Raw genomic sequence first — 21,449 nt, forward strand, 5'->3', positions numbered from 1 at the left:
TAATTTTGAAGAATCAGTCTAAATCGTGGACAACTGAAGCCCATCTTCAGTATGGTGTTTAGACGAGTCTCTTAACATAAACCTACTCCATATCCACAGAAGGTGACTGCAACAGTATTTATCTCAAAAGAGTGCTGTAAGGAGTAAAATGGGATTAGGTACATACAGGGTTTAGCATAGTAACTGGCGTGTGGCTGCAGTTGCTATACTGCTGTGCAAGCCTCCAAGGCCCCATATAACTCTAATTCTGTTTGGTGAGCAGGGGGGCTGGGGGGGGCTATTCACTCTCTGGGCTGAGTCCAAACATTCTACTCACACATAATAACAAACTTGGCTGTAGGATCTAGCTCACTTTTTTAGCCAAAGGAAAATTATCTGTTAAACATTCATCCCTTTACCTAGAATATCAGCTTCTCTGTTACTGAGGACCCTAATGAAATACCATAATGGCTGTCCCACTGCCCTCTCCGTATCCCCCGAACCCAGCATGGGGGCATGGAAAGTACTCATTAAAGTTGAATATTTAAGTACTAACTGCATTAGTACTTAAGAAATTGTCAGAATACAGTGAAACCTTTGAGCTATCGTTGACAAAATTATATAGTTAAAACTGAATAGAGCTGACAAGATGGTTCATAGGTGGTAAAAGGTGCTTGCCTGAATTCCATCCCTGGTACCCCATGTGGTTCAAACATATCCTCTACTTGGCTCTTGAATAATCATACCAGTCCTAGGAACTTTAGAAAGGACACTATACACTACATGAAATTAAGTGTACCTTAAATCCAATAGCTTTAAATGTATTTGCACCAAGATACTAAGTTTTCAACCACACTGGCTACAAAATTTCTTTTCTAAGTGCACTTTAGCTTGTCTATCTCACATATTCTTGTTGAGCATATCTGTACTAATTAAAACAAAACAGAGGAGAGCTAATTTCCCAAAGCATCTCTCTCAATTCAGTTTACCCTCCACTCTCTAATACACTTTCATTTCTCCAAGAATAAGTATCTCTTCAAATACTATCAACTGTTTTACAAAAGAAATTAAAGATCTGATTGCCTGGCTGGCTTATCACTCCATAACTGATAAGTAAAGCAGTAAATTACATGGTTATAAAAAATGAGCTAAAAGATCTTCAGAAAGTTTCTTGAATATAGGCAAAACTTTTTATGTAAATAGGAAATCAAAGCTATTTGTAAATCTGTTGTGTACGTATAACTAGTATTCCCTGGCAATAACTAATTATTAAAACATTTACAAGATTTTCTAAGTCCACTGATGCTCAGAAGGAACATGTTACGAAGCACTCAGGAAATGCTTCATAGGCCTGCGCTGTATGGCTGACAACATTTTAGAAACAATATAAAAAAGGTAACATTGCAAACACAGGCATGAAAAAAGTATGTTCTTGGGAGAGCCAAGTCACCGGAAGAATTGAAATGAAGTGTGGAAACCAGCCCCAAGTTGAACATAAATAAGAATCATTATTATTAGACAACCCTAGAGATCTGGTCACATCTAATTGTGGTTACTATTTCCTTCTGTTTTCTTCTAAGGTGAGAATGGACCCAGTCTTCTGCAGTTTTATTTTACATACAAATGAACAGAATTCTGGTTTTACATACCAAGTCTTTAAAAAATTATGTAAGACTTCTACTGAGAGGCAAACTCATTTTCAGCAACTTAATTCCAACAGATTGCTAAACCTACAAAACTAAATAATGGTGATGAACTCATCAAGATAATGCAATATTTCCAAAAACCTAATTTGTGGCCATTTGACCCTTTCCAGATAACACTCTAATGCCAGGGCAGTTTCTTGCTATCTCTATAGAAGGAAGCTCAAAGCAATGTACAATAATTCAAATAAAGTGGCTGCATACACACACAACCTTTATGACAAATCTCATATGGAGGTTGATATAGCTAAAAGATGATTCAGTGAATGGGCAAAGGCAACGCGGCTCCATTTAGAAACATCACAACAAACAGGGCAGGTCCGGGTGGGAAACAGGAATCTTTCAATGTCCTATTTCCAGTGTTAATAAAAGTTACATGCAAGTATTTAAAAGGAAGTTGAAAATGTTTCTGCATGAAGGCTGATGGAGAGGCCACATTTATTAATAGATGAAATTCCTGTAAAGGGAGTTCTAAGAACTCAATGTTAAATTCAGGTCTTAAGGGTTCAATCAAATCCCTTACACAGAGCCAAAGTGAAATGAGCAATGCCAAGCCAGCTTGTACACAGATGCTTTTATTTGGATGTTAATAGATTTCAACATTGTCTGCAAGATTCTCTTACAATGCAAAGTTTTTCATATATTAAAAAAACTCAATTTAATCAGTGTAATTGCTGTATTAATGTGAAAACCTTACAACAAAATGCAGTATTGGTATGTGTGAAGTCAGTTTCCATGCATGTATGGCTGCTACCTGTACGTCTGGCATCTTCAGAAAACTGAAGAATATAAATGAACAGTAGAAAAAGATGACTTAAGATGCCTAACATTTTTATGATTACAAATCTTGCAAAAAAAACAACAAAGCAGTTAACTGGAGGATTCAACCAATACCAACCCAAATATGTACTCTGTCCCATAAGCTGAGGCTTATGTATAATATATTAACATTTGTGTTAACTTAATGCTCAAGAAAAAATATGTTTTAGAATATGTAGCATGTCTGAGTTATATACTTTGGCAACTGGAGATTATTACATCCAATCAGCTGAAGGCTACATTTTTTAAAAAAGGAATTATGTGCTATTGTTACCCCAAAGTAATTGAAATGATATATAGATTTTTTTTCCACAATCATTGGTTTTACAAAGCAAAATTTCTGTGAGAAGTTCATTAATTAGAAAAAAATAAACATATTTAACATGCTAAGAAGATTCAAATTGTTTTACCTATTGTTATCAAGAAGGCATAATCTTAATACCACCACACATATCCTTTACTTCTCACTAACATAGAGTATGCAAAAACTAGCAATTGGATTTAAAGCTTAAAACCCTTTAGGTCTACTGTTGAAGAACTAAGCATTAAAAAATTCAGTAGTCCCATTTCTATTAACAGATAAATAGAGTTTTAAAAATCTTAAGCTGTTTGGTTTGGTTTTGAGGCATAGTGGTGTTTTGGTCTTTGTAAGAATCTGCTTGGGAATAGTTGAATCCATCAGTTAACTTGAGAACGTGCCATCATTTGCTTATCTTTTCACACAGTGCAAGTGGTGGTCGCTCTTTCCATCTCTCATAGCAGCAAGCCGATTCTGCTACTTTCTATAGCAGCATACTTCAGGAGTGGAGAGGGAGAGAGTGTGTCAATTATAAATAATTCAAACTACAGTGTACAATTCTATTTGCCTGTCAGTGTTTAGGTTGACAGCACACCATTATACATCTCAAAAAATTACATAAAATCTCTACCACATAAGCAAAGACATTCTTTCCAAAAGAGATAAAATAAGTGCAAACACCTAAACAGGCAACCGAAGCAACTGTTGTAACCTGGAAACACAAAACATTTATAAAAGGACAAAAATATTTGTATAAATAAAGATAATATTTTCTACTTCTGAAACATTGAGTAAATACAACTTCTAAGTGCAGACTGTTTTAGGGAACAAGGTACCGTACTGTTTTTTAAACAAAATGAAAATTTCAAACACATATACAAATCACCAGATTAATTTATATGACCCTCCAATATAATTTAAAAAGAAAATATTAAATTATTATTTAGTACATTTTAGAACTACTTTAAAACCAACATGATTTAAAGGATATAGTGCAATATTTAGGTAGATGTGACATACAGTTTAGATATTGTATTCTTTGCAGCTATAACTTAACTATTTCATACTTGAAAGTCAAAGTTATTCTTTACTATGTTAGCTGTAATGGCAAGAAACAACACTGGCTTCTAGACACCCTGTATATATAAATATCTACATTTAAGCTTTAAAAATGAAAATAAGTTATAAAAACAGACATCTTTCCAATTTACAAAGTTTTCTTGCTCCTATATACTGTACAATACATTCAACAAAATTCTCAGCTCTTCTGAGACTTATGAAGAAATACTGACTCTTTACTAGTAAGAAAAAGCCCATTTTCAATGCATTTTTAGTACTATGCACAAATAAATATCCTTAACACTGTAGTTAATTTCATTGTTTCTGAAAAATACCAAAATTAGTAGTGCAACTTCTAGCTTCCTTGAGACTCCTTCCCACTGTGTTTCTTTATGAATGGTAGTCTAAGTAAATCAGCACACATGCAAAAGTACTTCATAAAGCCTCTGTGCTTCCTAAATGTAGACTTTCAGAGGTCACACACACTTAACTTGTTTATAACAGACTACAGCCTTGAGACAGTAGCAACATATATCCTGTAAAGAAATTATGTGAGAATTTACTATGGAATACCCAGGAACATGCTTATTTTCCCATTTTGTTCTTTAAAAACAAATTTTAAAACTCTCATTTCTTAAACATATAAATAATAAATTTGCCTACCCCTTACTTTAAGTAGCTTATTAGTTTTTTGCCTGTTCAATATAGAAAAAAAAATGTGAACCATTTTAGGGATGTATTAAAACCTTTAAAAGAATTAATTGAGACAAATTTCATTGCAACCTAATTTAGCATAAAATACAGTAAAGGGGTAGGGCATTTTATCAGCTTTAGTAAAAGTTAGAGTATTAGAGCTCTTGATGTGCTGCTGGTAGCTGTGTAAGTACTCAGATATCTTCTCGCTTGTTCAGTCATGATAAGTTGGTCTTCTGTCTTCCCATATACCACTGTTTCCCATTCACAATTCGACTATGAAGGAAAGATGAATAGAGATATGAAAATTAGTAAAATTAAATACCAAAGAGAGAGAGAGAGCGCACATAACATACGCAGAAGTCAAGACATCTTTCAAAAGTTAGTCCTCTCATTCTACCATGTGGGCTGCAGAACTGAACTCAAACCATCAAGATTGGCAGCAAGCACCTCTATCCACTAAGCCACATTGCCAATCCATACAACTAGACTTTCAAAAATCAATTGTTTTGTCTAGGAATTTTGTAGGTAATTGCATTAAAAATGTTTTGATAACATTGTATCTTTTAAAATGATGCTTGATTTTAAATACATACTAAAATATTTATGATAATTTTGTGCAATTATTACAATTATGTACACTGTTCACTGGCCTATAATGACAGTATAATAGTTTTGTTCCCAACAACTCCCCACAAAGCAAATGGATTATAATAGGGAAAAAATAATCCCTTTTTGCCCTCTAATTTTGCAAACAAAGAAAGGAGCTGGAGATGTAGCTCATTGGTAGAGTATTTGTCTAGCATGTGCGAGCCCAGGTTTAGACTCCAGTGCCAAGAAGAAAGAGACAGAGACAGATACAGAGAGAGACAGAGACAGACTGACTTAAAGGGAAGATCTAATGTCAAATGTGAACAAGGAGTGCACCTTCTTTGTTTTCTCCCTTATTAAGGGATAAAAGTTCCTATATTAATATATAAGAGCTACTATATAGTGAACTTTTCCAAGGAGCTCTAAGTTAACTAAACACCGGGAATTAAAAACATTTTAAACAACTAAGGGCATGTATTATGTCACTCTCTGAAAGCCATAGCTCAAGACAGACAAGTGGCTACTATGTCTGACTGCCAAAGATGTTTTCAAGGAATGCTTAAATGTCAGGGAATTTACTCTGCATACAGTGTGGCATAAAGAAGAAATCGTCTTCTCTAATTTTCCTCTCTGGGAAAACTCCTAAAATAACAGGATAAGAATTTCTCTAGCCTTCATTTTCATCTATTTACTGAACACACAGGAATAGGGGATTTTTTTGTTTTGTTTTGTTTTGTTTTATAGTTTTAATCCACAAAGTTTATTGGGAGCCATTATACAAACAAAATCATGCTGAAATGCTTCCAATGACTTATCACAAGTGGATTTAAATATCTACACACACACAAAAATTAGGGAATCACCAAAGGGCCAGGCATGGTGTCAAAAGTCTGTGCCCCAGGATTTAGGAAGCTGAAGCTGCATATATGAGTTCAAGCCCAGCTACATAATGAGGTGAGATCCTGTCTCAAAACAACAACAAAAATGAGCAAAAAAACAAAACAAACAAACAAACAAAATAGCCGAAAAATCTCTGACTACAGTTCCAATTGTATAGATGACATGTGCACTGATGAATGAGTCTCTCTCAAACCCAAACCTGCTTTCAGTGACAAAATAATCATTCTTTGTTGTACTTGTCAATTTAACTTTAAAAGAAAAAGTATAACTTGTGATCAGTAAGTTTAAAGTGATCATTGACTAAACAATAACAAAAATCACTCAAGAAACTTATGCATCCATACCTGAAGACTCTTTTCCAATGTGACAGCTTTACAAGGGTTAGGGTTTGGTCTCTTTTTATTAAGTGTATATGTTTTGTTGGCTGAATTTATATCTTGTTTTTCAGGAGTCAAGTTGCACCTATTGTCATGTATTTCCAATAATGGTATCATTAATAAAGATGTTGTAAGAATATTTTCTGACTAAGAGAAAAAAGAAAGAGGAAAATAACTAATTCAAAAACAGAGACAAGAAACTACTGAGTAAATGGTAATAGAAGCCCTGCTCACTGTCCTCCTAGGAAGCATCTGGCACTATAATAACATCTCACTAATTTCTATAGTAATATCTTGGTAATTACATAAATAAATTTCTAGTGCTATAGTAATATCTGGTAATTTCATAAAATACTAAAACTTAAAGCTTTATGAACCTCCACTTTTTGATATCATACAAAAAGCTAACTTCTCAAAATAAAATAAGTTTAAAAAAATCATATATTCTTCATAGATAATAGATTCTCTCTGAACTAGGCAAAATAACCCTAAATTTTCTGTAACTCTCTTTTAAATTATCTGGCCAAGCAATCCATACGAAATGAGAACAATTATGACTTAAGACAGCCATTTAAAACCATGTATGAATTCTTTACAAACCTGCATGTCTGAAATGTCTTCAGTTAGTAGTTGAGTGCCTGGTTCTTCTTTGTCCCAGCTCTCTAAGGCAAGGGATTTTCTGACCTTCTTCACAGATGCAGATGCAGAGTGCTAAGAAAAGGAATTTACAGGGTACCATTATAGCCAAGTCTCTCCAGCATGGTCAACACTGACTACAATACTGGAAGAGCTGGGATGGGGAGCATATCTGCAGTCACCGTTCAGAAAGTGATGGCGGGGAGTCTGGAAGTTTGAGGGCAGCCAAAATTACATAAAGACCCGCCTCTAACTAACTCTGAAAAGAAATGCATATACAATACTCAAGGTTACCTCTTGTTTGCAGCTTTTATAAGCAGGTTCATCTTCCTCTTTGAGGAATATATCTGTTCCAGTTTCTTCTTTTAAAACTTCTCGAATGTCTTCTTCCAAAAAGGCAAGTGGCTGGGACTAAATTATTTTTTAAAGATTTTAAAAGGCAATGGCCAGAAATTCCTTCCCCACCTCCCTTGTACATAGAAGAAAAAAACTGAACTTCAAGAAGATTCCCTGACCCATTAGTTTCCTATGCAACATTATTTAAGAGATTAGATATATCAAAATATTAATTCTACTACAGTGAAACTACTAAACTACTACATACATGTTTTAATATTAAGCATGCCACTAACAATTGTTTTCTTCTAGTTAACACGAGAACATAAAAATTTAAAATAATCCAAGCAAAGGGTTATCTAAAGACCAAGGAAGATTAAACAAATTCATATTCATAAATTAAGAAACAAAATGTTTCCATTTCAATGTATACTGTTTTAATACTAAAAAATTCAAAATGGTAAAACCCAGTTTTTTAAATTAAAACTAGAAAAGTGCTTGAGAATAAAGAGTACACATACCACAATTTTAAGAGGTCCATATTTCTTTTCCTGAGCAGCAAGTGCATTCTTAAAAGGAGTAGGAGTTCTTGGTGTGGTGCCCAGTATAGATCTTCTAATAGTAGGAGTTCTGAATCTAGTCAGTCATTCAGATATTTATATTATTGTCACATGTGAGGTCATAAATGTTAACAAAAGCAAAGCCATAAAAAACATAAGCTATATTTTTATATAGACATGATTTTTTGTTGTTGTTTGGTTGGTTTTGGTTTTGGGAGGTTTTTGTTTGTTTTTGGTTTTTTCGAGACAGGGTTTCTCTGTGTAGCCCTGGCTGTCCTGGAACTCACTCTATAGACCAGACATATGATTTTTAATGCATCACAGAGGTATCTAAAGTATGGTTGTCTAGAGTTGGTTATAATCGAATAATTTTAAAGAAAAAAATGACTTAGAAAAAAGTACTAAGAATATTTTGCTTGCAATAAAATTTTTATGCTAAATTTAGCCAGTTTCCAGTATTCTAGAGAAACAAGAGCATGTGACTTTAAAAACAATAATTACAAACTTCTAAATCCTATAGAACTAAAGATTATGGATACACCATTCATTTGAATAAAATGCTGACATACTTCTAACATGCTAAATTCCAGTTTTTCCTAACATAATTATTTAATACAGACTTACCCTACATTTTCTTTTTGATCTTTGGGGGTTGCTTCCTTCTGAAGAGGAGTTGTAATGAGAACTTTCTGCCCACAAATTGGGGTTGATGTAAAGGAAGGGTTTTCTATATTAAGTTGTTCATTTCCAGGACATGTGTTAAAAAACTAAATGAGGAAGTGAATTCAGACAATTTTTAGAACATCAAAGCTCCTGTATAAATATCAAACTGCTAAGACTTCTGTATTGTTTTAGGAAAAGATTATCAGTAATATTACATTTACATTCTACGTCTTGGAAATTAAGCCTCATGTTCTGTTCACTGCTGCCTCCCTCCCAGCACTTTGAACAGATGAGCACGTACTAAACATTAAGGAAACTCTGACTCACAAATGGTCAGGCTTTCTAACAGCACGAAATGTAAAGCAGTGCACATCAAGTGCTCATCTACAGAAGCCACATAGTTGTTACAACAGTTATCTCCTGGTCTTAGAGAAGAGTATAACTGAAAAAGTAACTCAGAGTATCTTGAACTCAGAATAGAATAACAGACTGGGTGTATGTGCACACCTGTAAAGACACCAGTTGGCTTATTTATTGAAAGTTAAATGCCAGGCAAACTTGCCTGTCTAGAAGACAGATCAGATACTTTAAGCAGACAATACACGAGATCACTTTCTAAACTATACAATGAGACTTAACATTTCATACTACTATGAAATCCTAATTTCCTTTTGTAGCTAGCAGACTAGCAGTAGTGATATGAGGAAGTAGAAATTGCTTCAAGAGTGCCACTTACAAGTGCAATCTACTCAAGCTCTATCACTCCTGTCTCCTAATATTTGAATCACCACACCTAGAATTAAATATCAAAGTCTTTCACAGGATAAAACCCAAATGTCATGGGATATAAGTATCATCTACTTGCTTTCTAGATAGAATTGACTTCAGTAAAAATTACTAACATATAAAGCTCTGGAAATGGAAACTTTCCCTGGGATAATTCTGAACTTGAGAGCTAAAGGACTTTGTAGACCATGCAAATTGTATTACCTCAAACATTTTCAGACCACAGTAGCTATTATGTACTGCCATACCTACTATCTTCCCAACCTTAAAACAAACCTTCAATAAATTCCAGAATTCTCCATATTTGATCATTAAGCTCCCTACTTCTCTTTTAACATCTATGTGATGATTAATGCTGTCAACTTGACAAAACCTAGAATCATCTGGGAAATGGGCTTGTGCCAGCTTGTGAGGCCCTTAATTGGGTTAAATGAGGTGGCAAAACCCAGCCTACAAGTGGAAGAGCCATTCCCCTAGTAGCAGACTCTGGATGGCCTCAGAAACGAAGCTGAGCAGCAACAGCAGCATGGATTCATGCACGCACTTGTAGCTGTCTTCTGGCTGTGCATATTGACATGAGCAGCTGTCTCAAATTCTACCACTGTGACTTCCACAACACTGTCACCTGGAACTGGAGGCTAAAATAACTCTATCCTTTCCTCCTTACATTGCTTGTCAGGATATTTTATCTCAGCAACAGGAAAGAAATTAAAATATTAAAACACAAGTTGCTGCATTTTAAAACTTACTCCCTTTGGCTTCCAATGTCATTTGAAAGAAGATTAACAGGAGATGCTGTAAGAAGAGACACACAGCCTGGAATATAACAAGTGCCCAATAAAAAAATCATCCTAATGTATACATCTGCTCCTTGGAGCATCACTAAGGACTAGAGCAGGTGGTCTCGGACATCAAAACATGACATTCTTAGAGTAAACCGCTGTCTTCATTTCTTCCAAAGAATGTCAAAGAGGAAAATTAACATATAAATGAAAATCTAAATTCCTGATAAGGTCTCTTTATACCATGTCAGGAATATATGCTAAACAATCAAGAATCAAAGAGTCATACTAGATCTTAGTCTCAGCTCTGCATTAGAGACCTTTGGGCAAATAAATCATTTTACTTTTTAGGGTCCAGTTTTCCTCAGTCTTATCGAGAAATAGAACTACATGACAAAGGAAACTTCCCTTTTAACTCTTGAAAGTCTATGGTGCTGTGATTCAAATATTACCCTTTCTGACTTTCTGGGTTTACCATTCTCATGCATACAATTAAACATATCTATTTTTGTTATTTAAAAAAAAAACAGTCAATTGCTTTTAAAGATACTAAAGATCTAATTTAGTCAACATTGGCAAACGTAAAACACTAGTACCTGAGAAGGAGAAAATGGTAGTGTTTTCACTGGTGTGTGTTTTAGTGCTGCATTACCAACTTCGCTAAGTGAGCCATCGCCAAGCTCACTGCCTGCAGACTGACCCACTCGAATTCTTTTCTTCTTTCTGAGGATGGTTGGTGGAGTGCTAAACTTGACCACATTTGGGGATGTTAAAGGAATAGCTTCACTGTCTCCACCATTACAACTGTTCTTTTTCCCATCAAGTACAAGACTGACGTTAAACTGACATTCCATGGCTCCTTCATTATGTTGAATTCTCATTAATTTAACTGGAGTAGACTTGACAGGAGAAGCAGCAGCATCAGAAAGATCAAAACTGGTAACATCACTCCATGCTACAGGATCCTACAAAAAAAAAAAAATGAAGTCTTAATAAAATTAAGCTCTTAACAGTTTAGTAACACATGATGATAATTTTTAACAAGTTATTTACAGCCAGGCAGTGGTGGCGAAGCACGCCTTTAGTCCCAGCACTTGGGAGGCAGAGGCAGGTGGATTTCTGAGTTCGAGGCCAGCCTGGTCTACAGAGTGAGTTCCAGGACAGCCAGGGCTACACAGAGAAACCAAAGAAAAAAGTTATTTACTCATTTTTAACCAGTAAAAGCAAGCTTTGTCTAGACATCTTTCTGTAATTAAGCATGATCACCTTAGAAAATACTACAATTTTTTATAATACCAAGATAATGTTTCATCTAATGCAGTAGCTGAAATTTTCTGTCAGAATATTTTACATAAAAAGAACAGATTATTTTAGGCTATTATTAAAAACATAATTTATCATACAACCATTCTATTTAACAAGAAAACACCATGAAACTCTATAACCATTTGGTAATATGTATATGGAACATATACTTTGATTTAGAAATTCCACTCAGCCAAGTACATAATTGTCATGACTCAACAACACATCCTCTATTAGTATTACTTGTTGTTGGTGATACTGAAAATCTAGATACCCTCAAAATGCACAATTACAATGATGCATTGAGTAAATCAACTGCCTTTCGGTCATATAATGGAGTACTATAAAGCATGTTTAAGAAATATATTTAAGATCCAGACATGCACACACACACTTTAATCCCAGCACTCAGGAAACAGAAGCAGACAGATTTCTGTAAGTTCAAAGCCAGCCTGGTCTCATAATGAGTTTCAGGCCAGACAGGAAAATACAGTTAGACCTTGCTCAAAAATTATATGTTAAATACCGATGGATGGAGTTACAAAGACAAAGTTTGGAGCTGAGACGGAAGGAAAGACCATCCAGAGACTGTCCCACATGGGGATCCATCCCATATACAACCACCAAACCTAGACACTATTGCATATGCCAGAAAGATTTTGCTGAAAGGACCCTGACATAGCTCTCTCTTGTGTGGCTATGCCAATGCCTGGCAAATACAGAAGTGGATGCTCACAGTCAGCTATTGGATGGAACACAGGGCCCCCAATGGAGGAGCTAGAAAAAGTACCCAAGGAGCTAAAGGGGTCTGCAACCCTATAGGAGGAACAACAATATGAACTAACCAGTACCCCTCAGAGCTGTGTCTCTAGATGCATATGTAGCAGAGGATGGCCTAATCAGCCATCAATGGGAGGAGAGGCCCTTGGTATTGGGAAGATCATATGCCCCAGTACAGGGGAATGCCAGGGCCAGGAAGCGGGAGTGGGTGAGTTGGGGAGCAGGGCGCGGGGAGGGTATAGGGGGATTTGGGGATAGCATTTGAAATGTAAATAAAGAAATTATCTAATAAAAAAATCCCTTAAAAAAAAGAATGAATATCTTAGTGGCAAAGGGGAGGTAGAATGCGGAAAAGAACTCTGAGAGGGAAGATCGGGGACAACATTCAGGAAGGAATAAATAAAATAATTAATTAATTTTAAAAAATTACATGTATGCTGAGAAACCAAAGACAGGCTCATAATATAAGTAAAAGATAAAAATATAACATGAGTTATATATTTGTGCTTATATACATCAAATGATCAAGACTAAATGTACAGGGGATTTTAATTTTCCTTTTTATAGTTTCCTTAATTTCGAACACTCTAAAATATTTGTGTAATTTGTGTAATCTAATAAACAATGAATTGTTCTTAATTATAAAAACATCTTTTTAAGATACACACTTAAGAACTTAAGCTTTTAATTTTTTTTGCCAGAAACCTTTACAAAAGAGATCAAAATTAGGCAATGCTTAACATTAAGTTGTTACATGTTTATTAAATATTTACACTAAGCTTCTACATTAGATTACATAATTAATTTTATAACTTCAAACTTACCGATTCAATTAGTTCTAGAGTTTCTGCAAATTCTGGGATGGTCTGTAGAGAAGACAGCACAGCATTTGCTTCTACAGCTAGAAACTTTGTGGGTGAATTCTGCTGAGCAGAAACAGTCTGATTTTCATCCATGCTATAAAACTCAGTAGTGTGTTCCTCCAGATTATTCAGTGTGTTAGACATACTATCATCCATGAGGAAACTACCAGACCAGCTAGAAAAGCTTCCAGGTTGCTAAAAGTACAAAAGAAATTTGAGTATTATTTGCCATTCTCAATGTAGTCATAAATTTAGATTTTAAATGAAAATTTTCAATAACATACTTCATATCATTTTAGCTAAAAATATATAGTACCCAAATACAGTCTTCAATATTAGTATATAATTTGTTTCCACTAAATCTCATACCTTAGCTAGATTTCCTTTTCCTAAATAAATTTTAAGTATAAAGTCACTGTCTCAATAAAATTAGCACTTAACATAACAAAGACCTAAAACCTGGCCTCATTTTCTTTACAAAGTTCATTCCACAAGTCCACTTACAACTCTCCTTATATGTGAATACAAAGCTATAGCAGTTTTAACTCCCTGATGAATGATCTCTTTCACTCTGGAGAGTCTCTTTACACACTGTTATTTTATCTAGAATATGCCCACTATCCACAAAAAGTGCTAGTCTTGATTTAAGAGACAGTTTAACTATTAAGAAGTATGCCGTGTGACTGACAATATACTTTCATCTCTTCTATTTACAATACTGCCTTAATTCATCTATCTTGCTAATATATAGTCATCCTGAGTTTTCACTAAATTCAAATAGGACTTCTTCCAAGAACATATCCCAACTGTGAATCTAAAGTACATATTTCTCCTCAATTCTTATAAAACTAAGTGACTTATTTCATCCTACCATATTCTATTCCTCATCTCTGTTCTCATTGCAGATTAAGTACTCTGATATCAGGGGCTATACTAGTTTTCTTTCTCTTTTTAGAAATATGACCAAGGCATTTTACTTATCTTGGAAGCCTCGTTTCCTGCTCTTATAATAATGAGATCTTGAAGACTCATGAAGGAAAGATAACTTGTAACATGTATGGCACTATTCAATAGAACTTTCTGAAATATGAAAGTATTCTTTATCTTTAGCAAATGAGTATGGGAACCAGCAGTCATATGTGCAGAATGAGGCTGGTGCACATGGGGAATTTTACATTATATTTTACATGAAATATAGCATATAGCAATAATATTCTTAAGAATATATAGCCCATTTTAAAGAAATCACTCAATAAATGGTTTCTACTGTTTAAAAAAGAATCAGGCCTGACAGATGGCTCTGTGGACAAGAGTATTTGCTGCTGTTCCAGAGGATTCAATGTTCCAGAGTTCACAGCACCCACACATGAGCTCAGAACCATCCACACCTCCAGTTTCCAAGGATCTTACACTCTCTTCTAACCTCCATGAGCACTGCACACACGATGCAGACGCACATGCAGGCAAAATACCCATGCGCATTAAATAAACAAACAAGCAAGCAAACAAAGATGGAAGCCACTGGACCAAACAGAAAAACCACAGCATTGCAAATATACAGACCTAATCTTAATCTCTAATGAATTCCATCTACTTTAATTAATATGAGAATCACCAAGTATACACATGAAATAGCTAAGTACAGCATAATAGAATTCAGTAAAATAATAATAGTTATTATCATACATCTGTTTAAAAAATAAATAAATTTGTATGAAGTCTATACTACCGACTGAAGTAACTTCCCTCTAGGATTTAAAATAGCCCATTTAGCCAGACATTGACATCAAGTTTTAAAAAGAAGTCAGCAAATTTCTCTCTTTTAATATAAAATGTGAACTACTAGAGTTAGTATGTTTTTGTTATTAAATGAGACAGATATACTGCATCCTGAGCTAAGGTACTGTTATTAGTTTTAAAATATTTATTCTTTGATAACTTCATACATGTGCACAATGTACCTTGATCATTTCCACCCGCTATTCCCCTTCTGTATCCCCCACACCCTCCTAACATGTCCCCAACACTATTACTTTTTTAAAAACCAAACTGGACTGGAAAGATGACTCAGCAGTTGAGAACCCTGGCTGCACCTCCAAAGGACCTGGGTGTGATTCCCAGCACCTACATGGCAGTTCAGGGGACCTGAGACCTTCTCTGGCTTCCTCAGGCACTTCATATATGCAGTACACAGATATACATGCAGACAAAATACCCATACACATAAAACAAAATGAAAAAATTAACATTTATTTTTTTAAAAACGTGATTTTGTTTTGTTTTGGTTTTGTTTTGAAGCATTTGGGAACAAAGCGAAAGGCCTCAAACATAGGAAAAGGCTCCTAACACTGAGCTACATCCCAGCCCAAAAATTTCTAAAATGGCTTAAATATGACATAGTCATCTACAAATAAGGACTACTTGTCATTTCTTTAACAAAGCTAAAATTATTGAAATATGCACATTTGCAATCTTATTATTTACTGATGGGTTATAGTTTCAAAACAAAAATTGCCTTTCCTATAGTAAAATCTCACCTATAATAATTATTATAACATGTCATTTAAATACCCTCTTAAATCCTGTAAGATAATACCAGTTGTTTCATGATAATAACTGAAGATGTCGGCTTATTCTCTCAGAGTGATGCTACCTTAAGTTCCCATAACTCTCAACATTTTTGCCCTCTCATTAAGTCTCAAGTCAAGAAGGGGAAAAGCAAGTTTTCTGAGTGCTAAGACTGAACCCAAGATCAAATATCTATTAGATAAATTCTCTGCCACTGAGCTGTAGGCCCAGTCTAAGAAAACCCATCTCTAAAGATAAAGACTGCAGGTATCAGATTAAACGTACATCTTTTTTTTTCTCTAATCCATCTAGCATAACCTGTTTAATTCTACTAGAAATTATATCGCTTATCTTAACTTAATACTCCTAGTTATTCTGGCTAAATCAAAGGCATCCATATCAGCCTTCTTCTTTTGAAAAAGTTCTTTAAAGAATGTAAATCCAAATGTTCCCTTCTGCTATTAGTTATTGACTCATAGCCTAAATAAACTGAAAGACAATTTCTCAAAGAAAATAAAAATAATTTAGAGTTTATCTCTCTATACCTATTATATGTATTTTACAAGCTTTTCAATTTAATCCACCCTTACATAGAATATCAAGTTTTAAAAGCCTAATAAAACACACACAAAAAAATACAAATGAAAGATTTTACTCTAAGTCATTTATGATTTAAGAAACATTTTTTAAGGAAAAAAAAGTATCCTAATACAGAACAATGTCAACACTCTGGAAGAGATGTAAGTCATAATCAAGCAACATCAAAACTGCAAATTAAATGAGAAAATGTCCTCCACAGCTAGTGAAAAGAATGAACGCGTCCATGTGAGGACTCCAACAATCAAATGCAAACACGTAAGTTCGTTCCTTACAGGTGGAAGCCTCTTCCTTCTAACTTCATTCTCGGCTGACATAAGAAGCAACTCGAGCTCCTTTATTTTTTTTTCTTTATCAGGATCTTCATCAACAAAGGGTTGCTAAAATAAGTTAAATAAAAGAAAAACAAGCACCATCACAACTGCTTTAAGATAGTGTTTTCATCAGCCTATAAAAAAACGTAATAGTACTAAATCCAAATGTTACTAATCTATACCACACTTCCTCTGGAATCTAAAAGGGTACTTGTAAATATTTTCAAGTTTGTAAAAGAAAACTGGGAAATTTAAATGGGGGGGGGCATTATTTCAGGCATGGTAGTGCACACTTGTCATTCCTTCACTCTGGAAACAGAAAGAAAGGAGGGTTTCGAGTTTAAAGCTATCCTTGGGCTACATGGTAGCACCCTATCGCAACAAAGCAAAAAAAGACAAAAAACAGTGGTAATGATATAATTCAGGTAGTAATTTGTCTAGTATGCAGAAGCCCCAGGCGAGTCTCCAGCATCACCTAAAACCATGCAGCATGATGGCATACAGCTGTAATCCCTACAGTAGGAAGGTGCAAATAGGAGGACTACAAGTCCAAGAGTATCCTGGGCTACATATCAACTACAAGGCCAGCCAGGGCTACATAATACTTTTACAAATGAATAGCAGGGGGGAACCTAAAAACATATTGCATTAACTATGTTTCAAAAATGTACCTCTGGAATATTTTTAGATAAATGTATTGTAAAGTGTTTTATACAATTCAGAACTGTTTGAATGATTTAAGCTATAAAAGTGAACAAATTGCCACACTAGTGCTGCTAATCACCTCATACTTTTATGGCTTTTATTTTTCAAATCCATTTATACATTTTCCTTTAGATAAATAATACTTAAAGTAAAAACAAAAATTAAAAAGACAAAACACACACAAAAAAACCCAGCAATGTTCTTTATCCTAGTTTAATAGATAAGGAAATTAGTACTATTCAACATCTAAAACTATGTCAAATGCTTTGTTTTGTTTTGTTTTGTTTTGTTTTGTTTTAGTGGAGGGAGGGCACAGCATCTTCCTGCCTCATCTTCCCAAGTGCTGGGATCACAGGTCTGTACATATCACCAGGATTCCTGTTTTTCATTTCTTTTGTTAGACTTTTATTGTTTTTGCTTCTTATTCTGTACCCCTGACTGGCCTGATACTTGCTATGTAGCTCTGCTTGTTTTGAACTGTGGCAATCCTCCTGCCTCAGCTCAAAAACTGGGATTATAGGTAAGCAATACATGGTTACTATCTTCCTTTGTGGTTCTGTTACAAATTAGCCTTACCTGAATAAAGGCAGATGTCTGTACATGTTCAACACAATTGCCATCAGGTGACACATACTGATAACCGGGGATCTGAAAAAAGAAGTAAATTATTGTTAGAGGTGATACGTTTTTTTAAGAATCTGATGTCAAGAAAGGTTGTGATAAAATGTCCATTAAAAGTGGAATACTGGGAAGGATGGCACATGCCTTTAATGCTTAAGAGGTAGAGACAGACAGAACTCTATAAAATCTCAAGGCTAGATGTTGAGCTCCTGTATCAGAAAAACAAAACAACAAAAAACCAACAACAAAACAAAAACCTGGAGACTGAATATTGTCTAGCAACTTTGAAAACTCATAACTACAATAGTTTTTTATTTAATAATTGTATCATCTGTCCTTAGAATCTACTGATAAAATCATAAGTGTAGGAAATAACCTACATTTAGATTTTTATTTTTGTCTTTCGATTTCTGAGACAGGGTTTTGTTTTGAAGCCCAAGCAACCTGGAGCTAACTATATAGCTGAGACTGGTCTCAAATTCCTGATCCTCCTGCCCTAACCTCCCCAGTGCTGAAATTACAGGTATATATTACCACACTTGGCTTCTAGTTCTGGTTGTTTCAGCCAATTGTCTGTTACAACATCATCTACCACATATTTTAAAAAGTCAGTTTTTGAGGGTTGCCCTAATGCCTACAGAAGATAATAAATTGTGTTCATACTCTTATCACCACCTAATATCAATCTCTAAGAAGAAAAGAAAAGAGGGCTTTTTCTGTTATTCAAGTAGAAACCAATCAGAGCCAGGCCTGTAGTCCTAACAGACACTCTGACAACACACTAAGTATCACTGCCTCATTCCTAAAACATTGGTTATAAAAATTATAAAGTTTATTTTAATTTAGGGGCACTAATAAAATATATGAGATGTTTGTAAAAAAAAATCTAGCAATCAAATACAAGTAAGTATAATCTGTCTACTTTCTATAATGGCCTAAATCATCATCTAATGCAAAAATCATTATATCTGAGCTCTAACCTAGAGGTTAGCTTTGACAATACTCAATTAGGATCAGTTATTGCTCAACTTGGAAGCTCCAATAGATTAGAAACTTATTTTTCTCAAAGTTTTCAATGAAAATTTGCCACAGTATTTCAAGCCAACATATTTTTTCTTCATGTTACACTTCTTAAGAAAAACTAAATTATCCGTTTTTGTTTTGGTTTTGGTTTTGGTTTTTGGAAACAGGGTTTCTCTGTGTAGCCCTGGCTGTCCTGGAACTCACTCTGTATACCAGGCTGGCCTCGAACTAAAAAATCCGCCTGCCTCTGCCTCCCAAGTGCTGGGATTAAAGGCATGCGCCACAGCTGCCAGGCTAGAATTATCTTCTTAATAGTTTAAAATTTAAATTATATAAAGTTTTCAAAATTATTAAATGGGAAACAATTCTTAATATTTTAAACACTATCCTTATCCTCTTCAACACATTTTGGTTGAGATTGTCAAACACTCCCTTGGCAACAAGTAATTTTTAAAATTATCTTTCTGTAAGTCAAAAAAACTTTAAATGGTAATTTTTCTAAGACAGAAGCAAAACCTTGCTGTTAACACTATTGAAATCTAAAACTCTAAAGAAAATATGTTTAAAAAACAAAACATTAAAATCCTTAAGGTCAAGTGACAGCAGTTAACTACACTGCTGTAGTCCCATGTTTTCCTATTTATAAATTAAGACTACTTTGTTTCTTTTAAAAGTAAGTCTAAAAGAACTTAGTAATGTTCATAAAATGTAGAATGAAATGAAACCTGAGGCTTAGGAAGCAGACTTTAACACTGGGCCCAAGTCTATCTTTTGTGAGACACTACTTGGTCCTAACAGCCTTTTACATTTTATGTAAAAGAACTAATAAGTGTCTACTATAAATACATACACAGACAGAGCAAAGCAAGTCGTATCAAGATCACTAAACACATTTCTTACAGGTGGGTAAACGTGTGTTGTCGGGGACAAGACACAGAGCTCCCTGAATTTGAATTTGGGTAACCTCTAATGAGTCTGTCTAAATGAAGGCTAAATCACTCAAGCAAAGAGCAAAGTGTAACAAGATCAAAGATCAGCTATTTGCTGTTTCCCAAAGGACTGTTTAAATGATTGTTTTACTACTTCTCCTTTAGACTGCTCTGTACACACCTGTGAGATAGGCAATACTGCATTACACAGAACAATGTTGGAGGAGAAATGACATAGATGTTAAAGCACATCTTTATGTCCATAAATGAAATGAATTAAAGAGTACTATCATATGCACACACTATATTTCTCAATGTGAAAATCACATATAGAAGGAAACTTTCAAGTGAAATTTGTACTAAAATATTTGTCAAAACTATGGCTTACTTTTCATTTTAGAAATTTAAAAGTCTATCCATGTTACTCCCCAAAACAAAATTTACTTGTACTAAAAAAAAAAAAAAAAGCCCAACCCAATCCAATAGTTCCCATATAGCAACTAAAGAACTTGTTTTTAAATAATAAAGATATTAAAAATATGTGCCTGAACAGGAATGTAAAACTGATTCTGGGTTTGCAAATGGTCCATAGTCGCACAAGGTTTGTGTTGAAGTTTTGATGAAGACCGCTCTGATTTTATTCCATCTTGTAAGTAGCCCTCCTGCTCCACTTTTCTTCGCATGGTAGAATTCCAATGATTTTTGATAGAATTATCAGTCCTAAGAAATGAAAGTATATAATTTTAAAAGGCGAAAGGAATTCTACAAATTTTAACACTAACTTGAACAAAATATGTTAGACTTTTTTTTTTTTTTCTGGTTTTTCGAGACAGGGTTTCTCTGTATAGCCCTGGCTATCCTGGAACTCACTTTGTAGACCAGGCTGGCCTCGAACTCAGAAATCCGCCTGCCTCTGCCTCCCAAGTGCTGGGATTAAAGGCGTGCACCACCACCGCCCAGCTTATAAGACATATTTTTACAACTGGTAAAATTGAGTATTTAGAAGGTCCCTTGTGTCGCCAAGGTTAAATTCTCACTGAAAGCGTGGTAACACAGAAGAAAGACAAAAACAAAGAAATAAAAAACAAGATTATCATTGCAGTGGGGTTAAGTCTGGTTAGGTGGACCAGAAAGATCTCTAGCCACGAGACCTCAAAGAGGAGATGAGCTGGCAGTACAAGAACAGGAAAAAAGGCAGGCGTAGGATCATCTGCCTGAAAGTAACAGATGAGGGAATTCAAGGCTAGCCTGGACAACATAGTAAGAGCCTGTCTCAAGAACAAAAAACAAAAGAAAGAGCCTCTGGATAAAAGGCATACTAAGTACAAAGGCCTTGCAACAGGAAAAGGTGAAAAAAACCCCAAATGCCAAAAAACAAAAACAAACAAACAAACAAACAAATCATGCTTGTCTAGTGGTCTATAATGAGTGAGGCCCTGGGGTAAATCCTCAATTCCATTAAGAAGAGACAGGAAGAAAAAGAAAAGTACAAGTTACAGATTTCAAATATTCTTAACTATTTCCCGGAATATTATATTTTTAAAAAATGAGTTCATCAGCTC

At 34.7% G+C, this 21,449-nt stretch overlaps 1 protein-coding gene across 4 annotated transcripts in view; it reads right to left on the reverse strand.

Annotated features, from left to right (window-relative positions):
• Window positions 1-2,252: 2,252 nt before the first annotated feature.
• Mybl1 (MYB proto-oncogene like 1) overlaps window positions 2,253-21,449 on the reverse strand; it is a 32,945-nt gene continuing 13,748 nt past the window's right edge. Inside the window, exons 6-16 of one of the 4 annotated variants that reach the window (XM_021167681.2) lie at window positions 20,433-20,607; window positions 17,891-17,962; window positions 16,571-16,675; window positions 13,092-13,325; window positions 10,779-11,147; window positions 8,576-8,718; window positions 7,913-8,027; window positions 7,350-7,466; window positions 7,020-7,130; window positions 6,387-6,566; window positions 2,253-4,827 (exon numbers count right to left, since the gene is read on the reverse strand). In XM_021167681.2, the coding sequence (XP_021023340.1) occupies window positions 4,699-4,827; window positions 6,387-6,566; window positions 7,020-7,130; window positions 7,350-7,466; window positions 7,913-8,027; window positions 8,576-8,718; window positions 10,779-11,147; window positions 13,092-13,325; window positions 16,571-16,675; window positions 17,891-17,962; window positions 20,433-20,607 (1,750 nt within the window). In that variant the 3' untranslated portion in view covers window positions 2,253-4,698. Of the gene's footprint in view, window positions 4,828-6,386; window positions 6,567-7,019; window positions 7,131-7,349; window positions 7,467-7,912; window positions 8,028-8,575; window positions 8,719-10,778; window positions 11,148-13,091; window positions 13,326-16,570; window positions 16,676-17,890; window positions 17,963-20,432; window positions 20,608-21,449 lie in introns of those variants that run through there. The other 3 variants (XM_029481202.2, XM_021167690.2, XM_021167699.3) reach the window with 3 other exon arrangements.

Source organism: Mus caroli, unplaced genomic scaffold (assembly GCF_978045245.1).
Source record: "Mus caroli unplaced genomic scaffold, Mus_caroli_1 scaffold_1, whole genome shotgun sequence".
Lineage (NCBI taxonomy): Eukaryota > Metazoa > Chordata > Mammalia > Rodentia > Muridae > Mus > Mus caroli.